The sequence below is a fragment of the Hipposideros armiger genome, unplaced genomic scaffold (assembly GCF_001890085.2).
Source record: "Hipposideros armiger isolate ML-2016 unplaced genomic scaffold, ASM189008v1 scaffold_164, whole genome shotgun sequence".
In the NCBI taxonomy this organism is placed as follows: domain Eukaryota; kingdom Metazoa; phylum Chordata; class Mammalia; order Chiroptera; family Hipposideridae; genus Hipposideros; species Hipposideros armiger.
The window spans coordinates 1,604,001-1,621,922 of NW_017731514.1; the positions used below are offsets into that span (position 1 = coordinate 1,604,001).

General features: G+C 48.4%; 2 protein-coding genes across 2 annotated transcripts in view; both read left to right on the plus strand.

Moving 5' to 3' along the window:
- Positions 1-12,789, plus strand: part of PPARA (peroxisome proliferator activated receptor alpha) — a gene marked incomplete in the record, with an annotated part of 80,527 nt that extends 67,738 nt beyond the window's left edge. Inside the window, 2 exon segments of the mRNA XM_019651695.1 lie at positions 4,806-5,253; positions 8,347-12,789. Coding sequence (XP_019507240.1) covers positions 4,806-5,253; positions 8,347-8,594 — 696 coding nt within the window.
- Positions 12,790-16,690: 3,901 nt separating this feature from the next.
- The window catches only part of LOC109387616 (uncharacterized), a 36,250-nt gene continuing 35,018 nt past the window's right edge, over positions 16,691-17,922 (plus strand). Inside the window, exons 1-3 of the mRNA XM_019651684.1 lie at positions 16,691-16,771; positions 16,880-17,217; positions 17,426-17,591. Of these exons, the coding sequence (XP_019507229.1) occupies positions 16,691-16,771; positions 16,880-17,217; positions 17,426-17,591 (585 nt within the window). The remainder of the gene's footprint in view (positions 16,772-16,879; positions 17,218-17,425; positions 17,592-17,922) is intronic.

Below are 17,922 nucleotides of genomic sequence, written 5' to 3' on the forward strand. Positions count from 1 at the left end.
CTCTCGGACAAGAATCTGTATTTTAGGCTTAAGGAGATGAACAATAGCCTGATCGTCTAGGATTGGGTTTCACTGTATCAGAAACAGAATTTGGTGTACGGGCAGGAGTCCTGCAAACCAGAGCCCCCCAGGCTCCAGGTTGAAAGGAAACGTGCAGGTGTCGCTCACTGCGTCCGAGCACACCGCCGGCTCCAAGCCGCCTCGCTCCTCACCCGATGGCCTCTCTCTGCTCTCTGTCTGAGGCCTGGCCTCCTCCAGTCTCCCACCCGCCCAATGCGCCCCAGAGCTTGGAGCCTCCAGTGCGGGCACAGCCTCTGCTTTTCTGTCTGTGCTCGGTCTGGAGGAAGAGCCATGGGGGGATGCCTACCGCCACCACCCCAATGTGCCCAGAGCCCTGGTTTTGTCACCGCAGTGGACATCGGAGACCGCAGCCTGCACCTCTTACACTAGGTTTAGAAAGCAGTTCAGTCTGTTGGTGGGACATGTATTGCAGAGACCAAGCTTAGGCCTTGACCTACTCACCTTGACCTGTGCTCAGTGACCCAGTAACCTTCTCATGAAGGTTCTGACCTGGGATGATGTCACAGCCCTCATTGATGCTCCGTGACAAGGGAAGGGATGGGTCAGGGAGGCGGAGTCTGTTCCTCAAACGTCCAAATCTGTGGGCTTGGGGGTGTGGGTAGCACATGTCTAAAGTTAACAGGGCTACAGGGGCGCCAGCCCACCAGAGGGTGTGTTCTTGGGGGCAGGGGATTATGAATTTGTCTAGGCCATGAACAGATTTATTCATGCACCCATGACAAACCTGAACTGGTGTCGGGGACAGGCATTGACCCCGGAGTGAGATGAAGCCCTTGCCATCAGTCAGGGCTGGGCTGGCTTCGCCACTGGCCCAGAGAAGGTCCCGTGCAGGGCCTGCCGGGCAAGAACACCGAGCTCCCAAACTGTCATCCAGACGTGGCCCTGGCATGGGTGAGGCCTGATGGAGACAGATGGGTGCTGGTCAGAGTTTCAGTTTGAAAGCAGGGCTCTTGATTGCTGTTAGTGGGGAGCTGGATTTATCCTTGCAGCAGACCATTCCTCTGTTCTGTGAAAACCACTTCTGTGGTTAGCTGAAGCAAAGACCCGTAGCTGCCCTGGAACCCACCAGGATGCTGGGTGGACCGGAAGGAGGAGGGGAGCTGCACAGAAGCCCCGGAGGGTCAGTCTCTTCGGGGAAAGACGGGTTTCAGCTGAGGGAGACGGCTGATGGGTGGAGCGCAAACGTGTTTTCATCTGAACACAGGCTGGTTTGAGCCTTTGCAAGTTCAGAATGGTGAACCAGAAATGAGCAGAGCCCTTTGTTGTGAGGTCAGAGCTCATCAGGGCACTTGCTGCCCCTTGATTTGAGGGTGATAGGGAACAGAAGCGGGGTTGAGGAAGTGGGGGAATAGTAGTCCCCTCTGAACATGGCTTTCAAAAGAGGTCCTTTCCACAGCACCTTAAAAAGGTAATGAGTCTTCCTGTGAGCTGTTAGGAATGTCACAGAAAGACTTTCAAGGAAGCAACATGCACATTAGAGTGTGAGGAGCTTTGAAGTCAGAGACTTTCTTGTGATGTTTGCTTCCTGGCAACCAAGGAGTCGGGCCCCAGCACAAAGGTATGCATGCGCACACACACGTGCACGCTCACGCCCACTCACGCTCACTCAGGCTTCACTGCCTCTGGTTTTAGAAGCTAGCTGCACCTCTGAAGACTGGGTGAGGATGCTTAGTTAAAAACAAAAACAAAAAAGAACAACTCTAGCACTGACTGTTTAGACTCACACAATTCAAAGTGTAAGATGACATTAAGTAGTCCTACTTTTTAAATCTAACAAACGCATCAGACTTCTCTATTCAGTTCAAATGAAGGGGACAATGTATGTTTATTTCAAAGATTTCCATATTGCTCAAAATTGTCCGGAATTGTATGTAGAGTATTTGAATATCTTTAGTAATGGAAAATCTTTACCCACTGAGAATATAATTGAATTTGAGACAAAGCCATGAGTCAGTTGCAGCCAGCCTGGTATGCATACTGGGATTAAACAAAGTAAAGTGTCCGGTTTGAAAAAAAAAATTAATGAAGCAAGGACACTAAATTTTCGATATGTGGCTGAGAACAGGTTCTAAAACTATTTTGAAACAGGGAATTCCAACAATATTGTCAACATGTCAGGATCTTTGGGACAGGGCCCTCCACGCCCTCGGGAATAGCACTGTCCCTTAGTCGGACGCTGCCTGGCACCACGTCGTGTGGTTTTCCTCCTGTGTTAGGTTGAAATATTGTACATACTGCATAAGTTGTCTTTAGATTGAAAAACATACCTAATATTTTATACTGTTTCTAGAAATGCAAAACCTAACCAAAGGCCTATTAATTAATTCCATCCGAAGCAGTTCTGCTGATAATTCACAAATGCTTCCTAACAGATCGTGCTGCCTAACATTTGATAGAAAATGCTGTTTAAATGTGTTTTGGAAATGAATTCTTGTAAGTAGTAGAGCACTCATAGGCCAGCGTCAGGTGTGGGCTGGGGGAACTGTCCGTTGGGAGCTGCGTGGAGTGAGTTGAGGGGACGCGCCACGGCTTTCTGCCTCATGCTGTTGAAAATCTTTACAGCGTGCTTTACTCCTGTGAAACGACACCTGTGATGTCAGACATAGTCATATTCCTACTGGAGTGTAAAAGGCACGTTCCAAAGTTAATATCAGCGGTGTGGATTTGATAAATAGTCTGATGAAGACTGTCAGTAAAGGTTGGCAAATTTTCACCTGTGTGAGTCTACAGTTTCTAGCTTTCATAAACATGGGCTTCTTAAGGTTACCACTTCTTTTGAATTCAAAGGATTTCTAATTTTGCCTGTTGATGGGGCCTGCCTTCTAAAATCCAAGTGAGGCTTTTATAAAAATGAAGTATTTGTTACCATGGGAGCTGCCATTTACGAGAGTATGTTTTCCATAAAATCGGACCAGTGCATGTGCCCTGTTGCACAGGGCCCCCTGCTTAGGAGGCCCACACTGTGGACAAAAAACACATCTGTAATCAAACACTTCCGGAGCCGTGCATGCCCTGCCCAGTTCTGGAAGGGTCACAGTGCACTCATTACGTGACAGACCCTGGGAGACCCTGGCTTCCTTTAACTCCGTGTTTCTCGAATCTTTCTTTCCCCCTGCTGAATGTACTTTTAAAAAGCCTGTGATTTGAATTAAATCAAGGTGGCCTAATAGTATATTTTCTGGGATTAAGGGAAGACTGCCATCTATCCTTTAAAAGCATTTCTCTAATCCATCCTAGACACGTGCCTTAAGTCTGAGCTCCAGCTTCCTGTGAAGCAGAACTGCCCCCAAACTTTCTTAAAAACAATGGTAATCTGGCTGCTTTGAAGGTCTTTGGAGAGAGACAGTTTTCGTCTTCCTTTGTCACACTTGAGATGTTTAGAAATTTGGCTTTGAATTTTGTATTCAGAATGTTTTTCACTCGTTCCTAGTAATTTAAAAAATATCCCCTTTCCTCTGATGTGGAACCCGATTATTTTTGTCCAACACTATGCTGCAAATTCTAATTGTGTGTGGACATTTCGAAGGCAATGCATCGGATTGTTACAACACAGGCACCCCGCTTCTGTGCCAGGTGCCGCCCACAGGTGCCCCGAGGCGGCTCTGGGCTGATTTCGCCAGATGTGCCTGTGCGCCCAGAAACAGGGAACAGGTCATGCCATTGGGTCCAGACGCGTTGTCGGTGACCTTACAGTCAGAGTGGCTCTTAAAACCACCAGCTGCTTGTGCCCTGTGTGCTCGAGCAAACCACGCCAGCCTATCGGCCCACTCTGCGGCTGCTCTGGACACACATTGGCCTGAGTTTTGGCCAGAGTGGTGTTTGTGCGCAATCTCCTGAGCCCCACCAGATAACGTCATCCTTTCTGGGCGTGTTGGGTGCAAATTATATGGCCAGCGGTCTCCTTTCTGCCACTAGCAGGACCGGTGGGTTTAGGAGCCAATGGCATGCGACATGCAGGTTGCTGCCATGGGGATGGGGACTTGTTCCAGAACTTGGAGCTCTGACGGGAAGACTTCAGTCTTAGGCACAGGGAAGCAAGCCTTCTCCGAGGCTTTTCCAGTTTACCCCCAAAGAACAGGGGTTTAACGATGCTGTTTGCTGATTTCAACACAAATGCGAACTTTCTGAGTTGCATATATTTACATGCCAAATTCATTCATTCAGCAGTTGGTGTTAAATAATGATGGTTATCTCTAATGTTCATAGAATGGTAAAATCAAGAATTATCGTTATTCTGGCTATTGCAGCAGTATTCAGGAGTTCAGAGAATATTATAAAATATTAAAAGTGCTTTGCTAATATTCTCTCGTTAGCTTTATTGCCAAAATCAGTACTTCACTTTCTTTTTTTTCAGCTTAGCCATCCTGCCGCCTATTGGTAGCTCAGCGGCAGCTCAGCTCGGGCCGGGCATCGAACTGCTGCTGGCTCAGAGCTCATACTCTTGAGTGAGCTTTTAACCAACTGAGCCACTCGGCCGGCTCCAGTACTTCACTTTCTTAGCAGTGAAATCCCCACCCACTGTCAGGCACCGACCTTACTGATTTTGATTGTTAGTTCTCTATTAAGATCTTCTTGTCCCCAACTGATTTTGAGATTGTTTAAGTATGAGAACTGTGTTTTGTATGTAGTTTGGTTCTCCACAGGTGGTTTGGATATGGCTTAGTGATCACTTGGAGGGCAGCTGGTCACCAATTCCCTGACTTACTTAGTGCCTTTCTTTGCAGCCTTTTGTCATCCATGACATGGAGACACTGTGTATGGCTGAGAAGACACTAGTGGCCAAGCTGGTGGCCAACGGCATCCAAAACAAGGAGGCGGAAGTCCGCATCTTCCACTGCTGCCAGTGCACATCTGTAGAGACCGTCACGGAGCTCACGGAATTCGCCAAGTCCATCCCTGGCTTTGCAAACTTGGACTTGAATGATCAAGTCACTTTGCTGAAATACGGAGTTTATGAGGCCATATTTGCAATGCTGTCTTCTGTGATGAATAAAGACGGAATGCTGGTAGCATATGGAAATGGTTTCATAACTCGTGAATTCCTAAAAAGCCTAAGAAAACCGTTTTGTGATATCATGGAGCCTAAATTTGATTTCGCAATGAAGTTCAATGCCCTGGAACTGGACGACAGTGATATTTCCCTTTTTGTGGCTGCTATAATTTGCTGCGGAGGTAAGTTATTGATTTAATCTGCTGGTGCCATGTCACCTACTCCTATCTTGAAGAATTTGACAGCAGTAAATCCGCTGTGAGCAGGAGTTGAACTGCAGTGGAACCAGCTAGTAGGTGGGAAGGTATCTGAGCCCAACATCACCACTGACTAGCAACAGTGAGAATTATGTCAATACTCTACCACATTATAGCATATATTATTATATATAAATACATATTATGCCTTTTATATATGTTCTATTTATAATTATATATAAATATATATTCTATTTATATTGTAATACAATATCAAATATATCAGGTATGGTTAATTAGAATGTAATTAGTATGGTGTATAATGTTATTATGATACAGTTATGTGTCACATAACATCATTTCGGTCAATGACAGACTGCATACCGTGGGTCCCGTAGATTATAATGGAGCTGAAAAACTCTTGTCACCTAGTGAGGTCACAGCGATGCAGCACAGTGTGTGACTTGTGTGTGTGTGTGTGTGTGTGTGTATGTGTGTCTGTATCTGTGTGTGTAATGCTGGTGTAAACAAACCCACTGCACTGCCAGTCGTCTAAAAGTACAGCACATCAAGGGCTGGCCAAGTGGCTCAGTTGGTTAAAAGCTCACTCAAGAGTGCGAGCTCTGAGCAACAGGGTCACCATTTCGATTTACGGCCCGAGCTGAGCTGCCGCTGAGCTGCCAACAGGTGGCAGGATGGCTCAGCTAAAAAAATAAAATAAAAATAAATAAAAGTACAGCACATCAGTTGTGTCCGGCACATAATACTTGGTAACAAACGACTGTCGCTGGCTCGTGTGCTCGCTGCACTGGACTTAACGGTCACTTTGGAGTGGGCTCCTCCCACTGACAGCAAGTCTGCTGCAACAGTGGCCGTGCCACCCGGCAGCAGCCTCATCCATCCCGTGTTTACGTGTCTCTTGAGGGCACCGTTTCCTCTTGAGCTCCAGCCAGTCTTGTGCTGTTTTGTGCAGTAACGTGCCGTACAGGCTGGCAGCCTGGAGCACGGGTGTGCAGCGGGCTGGACCCATTCAGGTGCGTGTAAATGTACTATGTAATGTTCGCACGACGACGAAATCGCCTAATGACGCATTTCTCAGAACATAGCCCCATTGTTGAGCGACGCATGACTGTATATTATATTATTATAAAGTTATATCTGTATTACAGAAAGTATTCTATAAAGTGCCATACAGATGTTTGTACAGTCATGGCCACTATTGGTATATTGATGCTGTTTCATAATGCAAATAATTAGTAGCAAACTGGCAGCAATTGCAGTTCGCTTTGCTAAAGGAAATGGATCCCAGTGAAGGGAAATCCAGGCCTCTGCGGGAAGCTGGCTCTGCAGCCCCCAGATTTCTGGCTCAGTGTCACGTTCCTTTAAATAGCACTGTCTGGGTCTAAGAAGGTCATTCCTCTACTGTAAAGCCGGTTTATCTTACCCGGCCTTGGGGGAGACAGAAGAGGCGCCTGCCCCCACAAAGCACTGACAGCTACATTGTCCCCCAGGATTGACAGAATTGAGGCTGCCGCAACCGCCCAGACTCTGTAAGGGGAGCTGGGTGAGGGCAGTCCAGCCTCACTCCACGACATTTGTCCCTGTTACCATGTAGCTGGACCCAGTCTGGTGGAGGGAGTCCTTAGCCTCTGGCAAAAAGTGTAAAATGCCAAAGCAGTTGGCACGTGACCCGTCACTGTCCTTTGTGCACTCAAGATGTGTGTAGTGGGTAAAAAGCAGTCGCTGAACTATTTATATGTAGTGTGATCACAGTTTTACAAAAGAAATTATAATCATGTATTAACCCTATATGTAGAAAAATGTCTGGTGAGATGTACATTAAACCTGGATGATGGGGTTAAAATTATGGAGGGAGGGGTTCGCTTTATTTTTTTAAATCTCTGTTGAAAAACTTAATTACAGTTGACCCTTTAACAACATGGGTTTGAACTGCACATGTCCACTTATATTCGGATTTTTTTCAATATACAGTCGACCTTCCATGTCCCCAGGTTTTGCATCCATGGATTCAGCCTCCTGTCGATTGAAAGTAGTATTTTCAGTCCACAGTTGGGAATCTGCTGATGAAAAAGGCCAACTGTGCGCTGTCCTATATGCCATTTTATATAAGGCACTTAAGTATCCACGGATTTTGGTATCCGCAAGGATTCCCAGAACCAATTGGGGGAGTTATATGTATATTTTCGGCTACATGGATGTCGGCGCCCCTAACTGCTGCATTGTTCCAGGGTGAACTGTATGTTTTACAACCAAAAAGAAAGAAAAATCTACATCTTGAACAACACTTCTGAAAATCCTAGTAGTGAGTGGGGCTTTAAAGAGCCCACTGCCTATTGATGGGTTGGGGGCATATTTTCTGGACCTAGGGCAGGATGCCTGGCCTGACGGTGTCCCAGGAAGTCTGGTCACCGGCTGAGCTCCCCTAGGGAGGTCAGCTGGCGTGAACGTTGGCCCATCCTGCACCAGGCCTCCCCGCTCCGGGTCTCCTTGGCATCGTCTCCAGCCAGTATCCATCCTCCATCCACATCTCGCTCCACTTTCTTTCAGCCGATTCATGTTAGAAGGTACCTGTTACAGTGCTTTGTACTGCAAAACCCAGGTATCCCATAATCACACTCCTTAAATATTGGTGAAAAACTTGAAACCAAATAGCTACTTTTGACTCAAGAAGAATTTCATGTTCCATATAATGCAGAATTGGTCGTAATCATCATCAGAAGGTATAGTTTACTCCTCGTGTTCTGGGGTTTTCCCCTGACAGGTGGTAATCAGGTAAATCCACAATGAAAGGGCCGTGCTGTGAGGTCTAGTCGATTGAAGGGAATATAAATATTTAGGAATGGGCATTTGTCCTGTCCGCCACTGTTAGGCCTCCTGACTTTGGGAAAAAATCTAGTTCTGTCTTCTAGCCAAGTTGACAATATCTGAAGGTGGCAAAGCTTTTGGTAAGAGAGGCCATGTTAAAATACGGACACGTGGTTTCAACTAGTGATCACGTATTAGGCGTTACCATGGTGATCGTCACGCTCAGTCATCTCTCCTTTCTTTTGAGGACAGATCGCCCCGGCCTTCTGAACGTCGGACACATTGAAAAAATGCAGGAGGGGATCGTGCACGTGCTCAGACTTCACCTGCAGAGTAACCACCCGGACGACATCTTTCTCTTCCCCAAACTTCTTCAGAAAATGGCAGACCTCCGGCAGCTCGTCACCGAGCATGCGCAGCTGGTGCAGATCATCAAAAAGACGGAGTCGGACGCCGCGCTGCACCCGCTGCTGCAAGAAATCTACAGGGATATGTACTGATTCGTGGTAAATGCGCAAGAAAGGAGGAACGTCTCAGGAGTTTTAAAGTTGACAGCACTACAAATGAGAAGTGGGAGCACGGTTACTTTGCACAGGTGGCCACCGTCCTAACCCTCGAGACCGGTAAGTGTAAGCTCCGGGTGGTCACCAGAACCCGGCTCCACACGTCCTTCCTCTTCTAACCAGTACTTCTAAGAGCGTGCAAAGTGTGGACATGCCGGCGATACGAGGCTGAGTCAGGACTTGAAAACTAAGGAGAATGATGTTCAGTGGCCTGATTTGAACCTGCCCGGGGTGAATCAATGCAGATTTCTTTAAAGCACGTTAGCAACTCACCGCTGAATGAACTGGTGCCCTCGGAACACGTGGCCTGCCTTCCCCCGGGTACCACCGGTGACTGTTGTGCTCCTTTATAATTTTGGAAACTAATCAGCACTTTTTAACGTTTATAATCCTGTAACCCTAGAGGTATCCAAAGGTTAGGTATTTAAAAAGCAGCAAAATATTTATTCGGAAGACTTCAGTTCTGTTTCCTGAGCTTGAAGACAGACGACACGCTGTTTTTAATCATAGGATTTAGAATTTCAAAGAATTATTTGATAAGCTATCGCAATGCAGCCATTGTTTTGTTTTCAGTTCAGTTTTCATGGTTGTGACTAATACGTGGAGAAAAGCCTGTTTCCAGGTTTGTGTAGAAGGTCCCAGAAAACTGCGTCTCAGGACCCGCTCTGGGCTGGATCACAGGCCTGTGTTAAGCTGATATCTGTGGGGAGCAGGATCATGACAAACTCTGAAAGGACCTCGTCACCCCAGTCCTCTCACCTGTTTCCTCTCAAATCTGAACCAACCCAGTGTGGCTGTTTGGGGGCCACCGTAGTGTTTTCAGGGGCAAACTGACAAATGATTTGTAAATGTCCCTCTGGCCCTGTGTGTCAAGGCAGCTCCATGGTCTTTCCCTGTGTTGCTTTTTAAAATATGCAGCTTTGTTCTTGTAACTCTTGGTGGTAGTAGCTGCCCCCTGGCGTGGAGAAGACGAGGCAAATGTGACTTTATAGTGGAGGTGGGGTGGGGGTGGGAGATCACCTGGAGATCAGCCGGAGTGAGGGGAGGGCGGATTCCTATCGGGGAGGTTTCCCTTAGTCTCAGGATTCATGGCAGGCTGGTGACGTTTACAAAGATTGAAAGAGTTAAGTGTTCTTTTCCAACCACGTATGTAAGGTGGTCTTTCCAACATCTAGAATATTTGTTTCAGCCTTAAAGTCAACTTCTCAACCTCGGTTTACCTGTGAAAGGATTGTCTATTATGGTTTTTATCTAGAGCTTGTGGTCCCGGAAGCACTCCCTTTTTCTGGCCATCATAGTAGATCCATTGTCCAGTCGGAGATTTTCAGCAGCCCCTCCACCCCAGCCAGACTGGGCTGTGCTGGCCAGTGCCATCAACCACAGGGGTCACTGGACACCTCACTCCCGGCATCTATGAGGCTGTATCCTTGACAACACCCCCCCCCCATCTTTAGAAAATCTGGCTCTATAAGGTCATAATTATTTGCTATTAAAGAAGGATTAGGATCAATATTGATAAAGTTCCCAAGATCAATGTTAAGAAAATGCAACAGTACAAGGAACAATAAAACCGTGAGACTTCAACTGGAAAAAAAGCAAAAGTTACAATTGGACCATCCTTTTAAAAATTCCACAGTCAGTGTTTTTTTAAGATCTAATCAAAGGATCCCTTGGAAGCAAAAGTATTTCCACATACGAATGACACCAATCAAGAGGTCTTCCTAAGTCATAAAGGAGCTGAGCTTTGAGTCACATGGAGCGCCCTTTTCAAGGTTCATTCCTAGAATGAGAACCCCTAGACTGCTGAGCTTGGAGGGTCCTGGTGTCCAAGGTCGCGGGGCTCGGGGCTAGAGTCCAGTGTCAGGTCTGTGCTGCCCCCATTGAGTACTGGCCTCTTGCTCAGATGCTTCCGGACCCGAGCTTTCAGAAAAGTCTTTCACTCTGTTTAGATTTTCATAAAACTGATCTAAAGTAGATTTCATATTTTCGGCCATAGCAATCAGGCTGACAGAAGACACAGGTTGTGTTTTAGCGGCCGTAGAGAGAGTTGGATCTCTTGGGGGCCTGGCCAAACTACCAGCGATGTCCCTGGTGAAGCCACAGAGGAGGACACAGGTGACCTCAGCTTGAAAATCACTTGACATTGTTCACTTTTATTATAGGAAGAAAATCACATGTTCCCATTCATTTTAAATAACAGAGTCACTATAGTTGCTACTCAGAATATTTTGGGTCAGCTAGTCAGAAATTTCTCAGAGCATCGATAGTTAAACATAGACAAGTTATTCACCAGTTCAGTGTAGTGTAGCGTTTCAAACAGGGACTACTGAGGGAAAGCATGTGTTGTTTGCTAGGTCTCAGTAGACATCGGCACAGAGTACAATGGAAACGTCATCGTATCAGGTTCTAGAAGCTTCCAGCTGCGAGCATGGAGCCACCTCCTGGGGTGAACACTACCTTGACCCCGCTTCAGCAAGTCACTGCTTAAACCTGCTTCTTCATGTTCTTTGCTTGTAAAAGCAAAAAGTGCCAAACTCTTCCGAGACAACAAATTACCAAACAGCCTTGGTCCTGGTCTCGAGTGCTGATGACAATGACAATGAAAGGACATCCCGGGCTCATCCGAGACGCACCTCCTCACTGTGCGACCAGCCCCGTGCTCGGATCCAACCTGGTCCTGTCCACCTGCTCCTACAGCATCTCTGCCTTCCACGTCTGGACATTTCCATGAAGCCCGAGGGCCGCACTGCAGGAAGCCTTTTCCATGACATTCAGTATCGTCAAAAGCAGGAGGCTCCCACTTGCCCCCGAGAGTGGGATTCAGGAACAGTGTGAATATCGTCGGAGCACCAGATGGCTGCCTGAGACCTTTCTACAACTCTGATGAGATGGGTTCAGAGCGGCTTCCTAAGGTGGATGTAAGCAGACAAAAGCAATGAAGTGGAGGACAGACAATCTCGGTGTTTCAGCACATCCGAGAATGGCTGCGAGAGCTGTCCCTGTTTTAAGGGGTTCTTGCTTTTCATAGAATGCAGCTTTCTACTTGTACCGATGTGTGTCTTACCTGGGGCTGTCTAAAACACTAGGGGGCCTCGAGGATTGCGTTGCCCACCCGGGGACAGCGCAGCATCTGAAGACCTGAGCAGAAGCAGCGCAAGGCCCAATTCAAATCCCATGTTTGATGTATGATGATAAGTAAACGATTAATTAGCAAGTACTGTTTCCCCAAACCTACAGCATAACAGCTACCTCATTAGAGATATCAAAAGGCACTGTCAAAATTAAGGTACTCAGACCCCCGCGGACTTTTTGGTGCATCTTTGGTCAGACCATCTGTGATGAGGGCTCAGAGGCTGCACGCTCACCTCTTGTCTGCACCCTGAGAAGTGGAAGCTTATTTGACTTTTTAAAGGAACTCTTGTTGTTTAAAGGGCGCCTCAAAGATACGCTTATAGAAAAGTTACTACCCTGTTTAGCGAGACAGCTTGAGTGTGACCGGGTTTAGGAGAATCAGTGGTGGCCAGGCCTGCAAGTGACCCACTGCACGAGGCCTCCCCTCCAGCTACGCCTGCTGGCCCGTTCAGGGGGAGAGCCTGTTGGGTGAGGGTGGAAGGAGGTACCCCCATGCCAGCCTTGGTCAGATCAGGACTTCCCAAGGCCTCGCTCATCTTAGTCGCACCTGTGCCTCTGCTCGACTCCAGACGTTTCCTGCCTCGTGTTCCCTTTTCAAACCATGGTGACACTGGGTGCAATGGATCTTAGCGGGCAGATGCACGATGTTTTTTGCTCTTGACCCAGTGATCACACCTGTCTTTGGAATGTCTTAGGAACTCCTGTCTAAATATGGGTCCATTGTTTCAACCAATGGCATTTCCAGTTAAAACTGACTTGACCACTGGCCTGGCCTTTGAGACTTTAAGGGACCCAGGGAAAGCCAGCCACCTTCACAGTACCTCTTCAACCCATGTGGCCTTTCAAACTGCAGATCCCGCTAGGAAGACATGTCAGGTGCTCCCCACCTACACCTGGGTCTTTACTGCTTTCAAAGCAGCAGCACTTGGGCCGGCCGAGTGGCTCAGTTGGTTAAGAGCTCACTCAAGAATGCAAGCTCTGAGCAACAGGGCCGCTGGTTTGATTCCCGGCCTGAGCTGAGCTGCCAACAGGTGGCAACAGGTGGCAGGATGGCTCAGCTAAAAAAAAAAAAGAAAGCAGGAGCACTTGGCATGTCTCCTCTGATGCTCAGCCCCTTGAGGGGTGTCAGGATGGAATCACCCCCATCTTAAAACAGCCCTGCTCAGATGACGGGCAGCCTGGCATGGCAATTCTGTGGACCCTCCCTGCTCCTGCCAGCTTTACAACAGGCAGTGTGGCTGCCCCTGCCCCGCCTGCCCCACCCATGCTCTGTGAGTTAGCCCCACAGCCCCGATGGCCTGCAGGGATTACTTGCTTCAAGTAAGTTCACGACAGTGGTTCAATTCGGGAGAGGCAAGGAAATTATACCGTCCATAGAAATTGCAAACTAAGATCGGTGCCACCAGCTGAGGGCTTACTGATTAAAATGTGTCCACGGAAGACCTTTTAACACACCCAGTTTTTACACCATTAGCACTGTCTTTGTTCTTATCGGTTTAAAATGACCCAGCTCCTCTTAACTCTCAGGCCAAGCTGACTTACAGCGCTCCCCTGAGGTTAGTGATTCTTAACCCCGAACCTTTGCGTTGGGTGGTCAGTCAGGGGCCTCTTGCCTTCCTGAGAAGTGACCTTCAGATGGCACAGTCGGAAGTAAAGGGCCCATGAACACCCACAGCAGGAAGACTCTAAGGACAGCTTAGCCATGCTGTAGTGGGAAGAGCAGATGAAGGTTGTGACGAATAAACGCTGACTCAGTGCACTGTGCTGACTGTGCTGCCCCAACCAGGGGGCTCTTTGATGCCATGAAGTCACCAGGTGGCTGTCCTCTTGCTGAGTCTAGGGACTTTTCCAAGGCACAGGTCCCTCAGAAGGACCTGCCCGGAAAGACCTAAGGTTAGGCTCCAAAGGTTGAGGTCTAAGTTTTTGCTCAGATTTTCATATTTTTTAGGTGCCATTTTAATAGAATTCAGGACAATGGTCATCAACACCCCGCCCCGCACTCACCCAGCCTGTGAAACAGTAGACTAAGAATAAAGGCAAGTACATTTGGTCCGACTCGCAATATAGGAGACCCAATACATTGTACTTGTCCGGGAACTACAATGTATTGGGTTGTCGGAAAAGTCATGATTCATTTTTGAAATGAAAAACATACAAAAAATACGTCATGACTTTTCCGACAACCCAATAAAAACTAAAATGTGATATTGGGAGTCTTGTAAGAAAAAACCAATGAATCGTCATGATCTAGTTTAAATAATTAAATAATGCTTTCCATGATGCTATTTTTTGTGGAACGCAGCAGATTCTTACATTTTATTTCGGCAGAGTGGGCTGCAGGTTTATTTTTGAAAGCAAGCTGCGGTGTGGCCTGCTTATTAAAGCAGAAGCGAGGCTGCCGCCCAGGCCGCTGTCCGCACCGCCTTGTCCCAGCTCCAGGCGCCTGCTCAGACCTGCCGTGGGGCTATCAACTGCCCACTTGCTCCTCAGAATGCCAGTTTGAGACGTAAGAAATAGAACCGTTTACGTCCCCCCACCCCGAGAAAGGGCGGCCGTGTCATGTGGTCCAGCTGAAGCTCAGCCACACCCTTGTGTCATCCTTTGCCAAACAGAAGAGACCCAGCTGCATCCATGTGCAATGTCGTATCTTGACTGAGGCAACTGATAACATCAAGGACTTCAGTGGCCCCATGGCTGTTAAGTGCATTCTTTGCCAAAAAACAAGCAAACTAAGAAACATCAATTTTTTATATCCTAGATAGCAAATTAAGACCTAGGTCTGTTTTTTTGTTTTCTGGTTGTTTTGTTTTTGTTTTTTCATTTAAAATGCGTTTGCTAGTTTGGGTCAAATGTGAAAAATTTCCCTATTTTTCTCCAGAGCAGGGAATACAGCGGCCTCCTCCTGTCTTGCCCTCTCCCCACACCCACCAGCATCTAAAGTCCGTAACACAGTGACCACGCAGGCCACAGGTTGGTGCAGACAAGCCCCCACCTGGAGCCGGGCCTCCTGGGACATGGGTGAGCTGGGGGCAGGGCATGTGCCACCAAGTCTCGAATCAGATTCCTCAAGGCAGGAAGGTCCAGCTTCAGGCCCTGAAGACAAGTGAGTGACCGATCTTTTCAAGGTAAAATCATTCACTTTGGGGCAATGTCTTCTCTTTTCAAAAGCACAGTCTGTCTGTTCCTTTTTTCAGGCCTAAAAGAAAATGTACCTCACAAAAGATGAATGCCACTCAGTACCCTTTTTAGTAAGATTACAGTATTTGTGTACGAGTATCACTATTTTTTTTCTACATTGTATGGTAAAAAGAACCATGTTAATAGCTATATCTTAAATACTGTGATTTGAGTTTTTTAAAAAATCCTAATATAAATATTTTACTAACTTACAATCATGTATCTAATAACAAACATTTGGACTTTTGGAAATCAGTGTTAATTGACATATACTCTTAATAACCTGCTCTTGGAAACACCAAGGAAGCTGGAACAATCACAGCTGAAATACAGCCGCACACTCATCAACGCTTCGTGTCTGCTGAGCCACACAGAGTTTATTTCTCTGCGTAACTGTTCCCTTTGCCACACTTCATGTGCAAGAAGCACAGCGAGTATGTCTTTATCATTTCTGCCACCTTAAACCCAGCTGAGAAGTCACCGACTTCACACAGCGGTGTCTCGCCGAAGACCACCAACTACTCTTGTGTAGCAAGTTGCTGTCAGCTCTGCCAGGAATTATTACCTGTGGGTTATTATTACCAAAGAACTTTGCAATTTGAAATATTCTGATGGAATATTTGCACTGGCTGCTTCTCTGGCAGCCTCCAGATGGCCCAACCCGAAGCATGAAACAGAAACCACAGACCCTGTGGGTCTCTCGTATGTTGTTTTCCTTATTTTGGCAAAATTTCCCCTTGATGTGTACCTGTACTGCCCCCGGACCCACAGGGCTCGAGGGGACGAGCACTGACGCACACACGCCAGGACGGTGCAGATTTCCAAAGCAAGGCCTGGCCTTGGTTTCCTGGCATGTGTATCGTTACTCTTCTTGGGTGCCTTATACTCTCAAAGTATTTAGGGGCAGACAGACCCCTTGTTTTTATCTAAACAGGAGCAGTTTGAATGCAGATTTTTTGAGCAGGCTCCGGAGTCCTCTCCAGCTCAGACGCCCTCTCTGGGTCTGGGTGGGGCCCCGGGCCTCGGGAAACAGGGGTGTGCAGAGATGGCAGACGGCACTGGAACCTTCCTACTCACGCTAACTGATCGTGGTTCCAGGCAATTAGAAAATGGCTACAAAATAACTTTTTAAAAATCGTGGGTCTTATTCATTTTGCCATTAGGAGATTGAACTGATCAATATGTATATATTGATTTATATCCTGAATTTATGGGAACTTATATGTTTGGAACGTCCTACTGTAAGACTGGTGAATGTAAAGAGTTAATTTCAGGGTACAGTTTTGCCTTAATGGTTTTAAAAAATAAACTATTTTTAAAGATTATTTGTTGAGTTTTGAGTGATGCTGTGAGGATGAAACCAAATCCCCAACCCTTAGCAGGAAACCAAATCCGCCCTCAGCCCGAGAAATCCCCTACCCCACTCGCCTGAGGTGGTCTTCACTTGTACAAAACGTGCCTGGGACAGTGTGGCCGGAACATGACGTCCATTTGTCTGCAGTAACGTGAGGCAGGGAGAGCTTTGAAAAGCGTAGGCATCTGAAAATAAAGCCCAGCACATGGCTTGGTCCGTAAAAGTTCTTTATTCATTCTCTCATCAAACAGTTTTTGTCGCCGCCCAGCCAGTGAAAGGGGGCCTGGCAGCCATTTCACGGTGAGACAGAGCAGGGCCCACCCTCCAAGAACCAGCAGACCCAGAGGAGCTCACAATCCAGTGTGTCACCATGCTACAGCGGGGCCACAAGGGGCGGCGTGTCATGGCTGAGCGGCGCCATGGCGGCAGGATGCCAGGGGAGGGGTGTCAGGTAGACGGGCACCATGGTGGAGAGGTGCCATGGCAGAGGGGCGCCAGGGCACATCAGTAGGCTGTGGGGTGGACCCCATAGGCACGAAGGGCTGAGTCCACTCTGCAGAGGCAGCAGGCAAGCAACAAACAGGCTCTGAGGTGTGGCCGCGAGGGAAGGAAGCCGCGGGCATCCCTCTACCTCGGAACAGAGTTGGGCCTGGAGCTGGAGCCGGAGGAACAGAAGACGGTGGCAGCACCCACCCTCCACCACGGGATCCACGGCCAGCTCTGGAGTGCCGGCATGACCACACAGGGTCTCCCCACACCGGACCCACAGCTCCGAGACAGCGCGACTTTGTCCCTGTGCTGCTATGTCCACCGGGCCTGGCAGAGCAACGTGGAAACAGCGCCTGGATCTGATCAGCTGTACGAAGGGCACACGGGCTCCTCCAAGCTCAGCCATGGGTGAGCCGGGCACAAGCCAGGGGATGATGCCACAGGAAGGCCGAGCGCCCAGCCCCTGCAGAGAGTGACAGGGCCAGCAGTCCTGGCCTTGGCGTCCCTCTGTTCATGCCCTGCGGTCCAGCCCGGCGCCGGTGCACAGGGTGTCCCCCCTGAGGTCTGCCTTTTGGGTGCCTCCTCTGCATGGCTCCTGGCCCTGTTGCTGCTACAGGCTGGGCTGCAACTTCCTCAAGCCGAGAAATGGCCTGGACGGCGGCTCCCAGCTCAGCGCCGTCCCAGACCCAGGCCACAGATGCCAACTGGCCCAGGAGCCCATGCAGAGCTGCAGGGCACTGCTGCAGACCTGGCAGCCGGCTGCACTCATGTCCGAGAAGCGGGCAGGCTCGCTGGCCTCTTTGATGGAAGCTTCCTTTTCTCCAAGTCTTGCCGAATTTCCTGAGGGAAGGCCTCGATGTTCTCCTGGACACAAGGGAGGCAAAATCTCTTGGAGTAGAATAGGCTGCATTCCTAAAAGAAGAGGGGAAGAGGGCTGAGTACTACCGGGGAGTGTGGTGCCGCCTCTCCCAGAGGCCAGCCCTTCACCCCGTGCTGGGCGGCGGGCTGGGCAGGGTCCCCAGGGCACACAGGCAGCTGAGAGGAGGGAAGGGTGGCCCGAGCCAGAGCAGTCAGAGGGAGACCAGGGTCCAGGGCCCGGCTGGCCACCTCAAG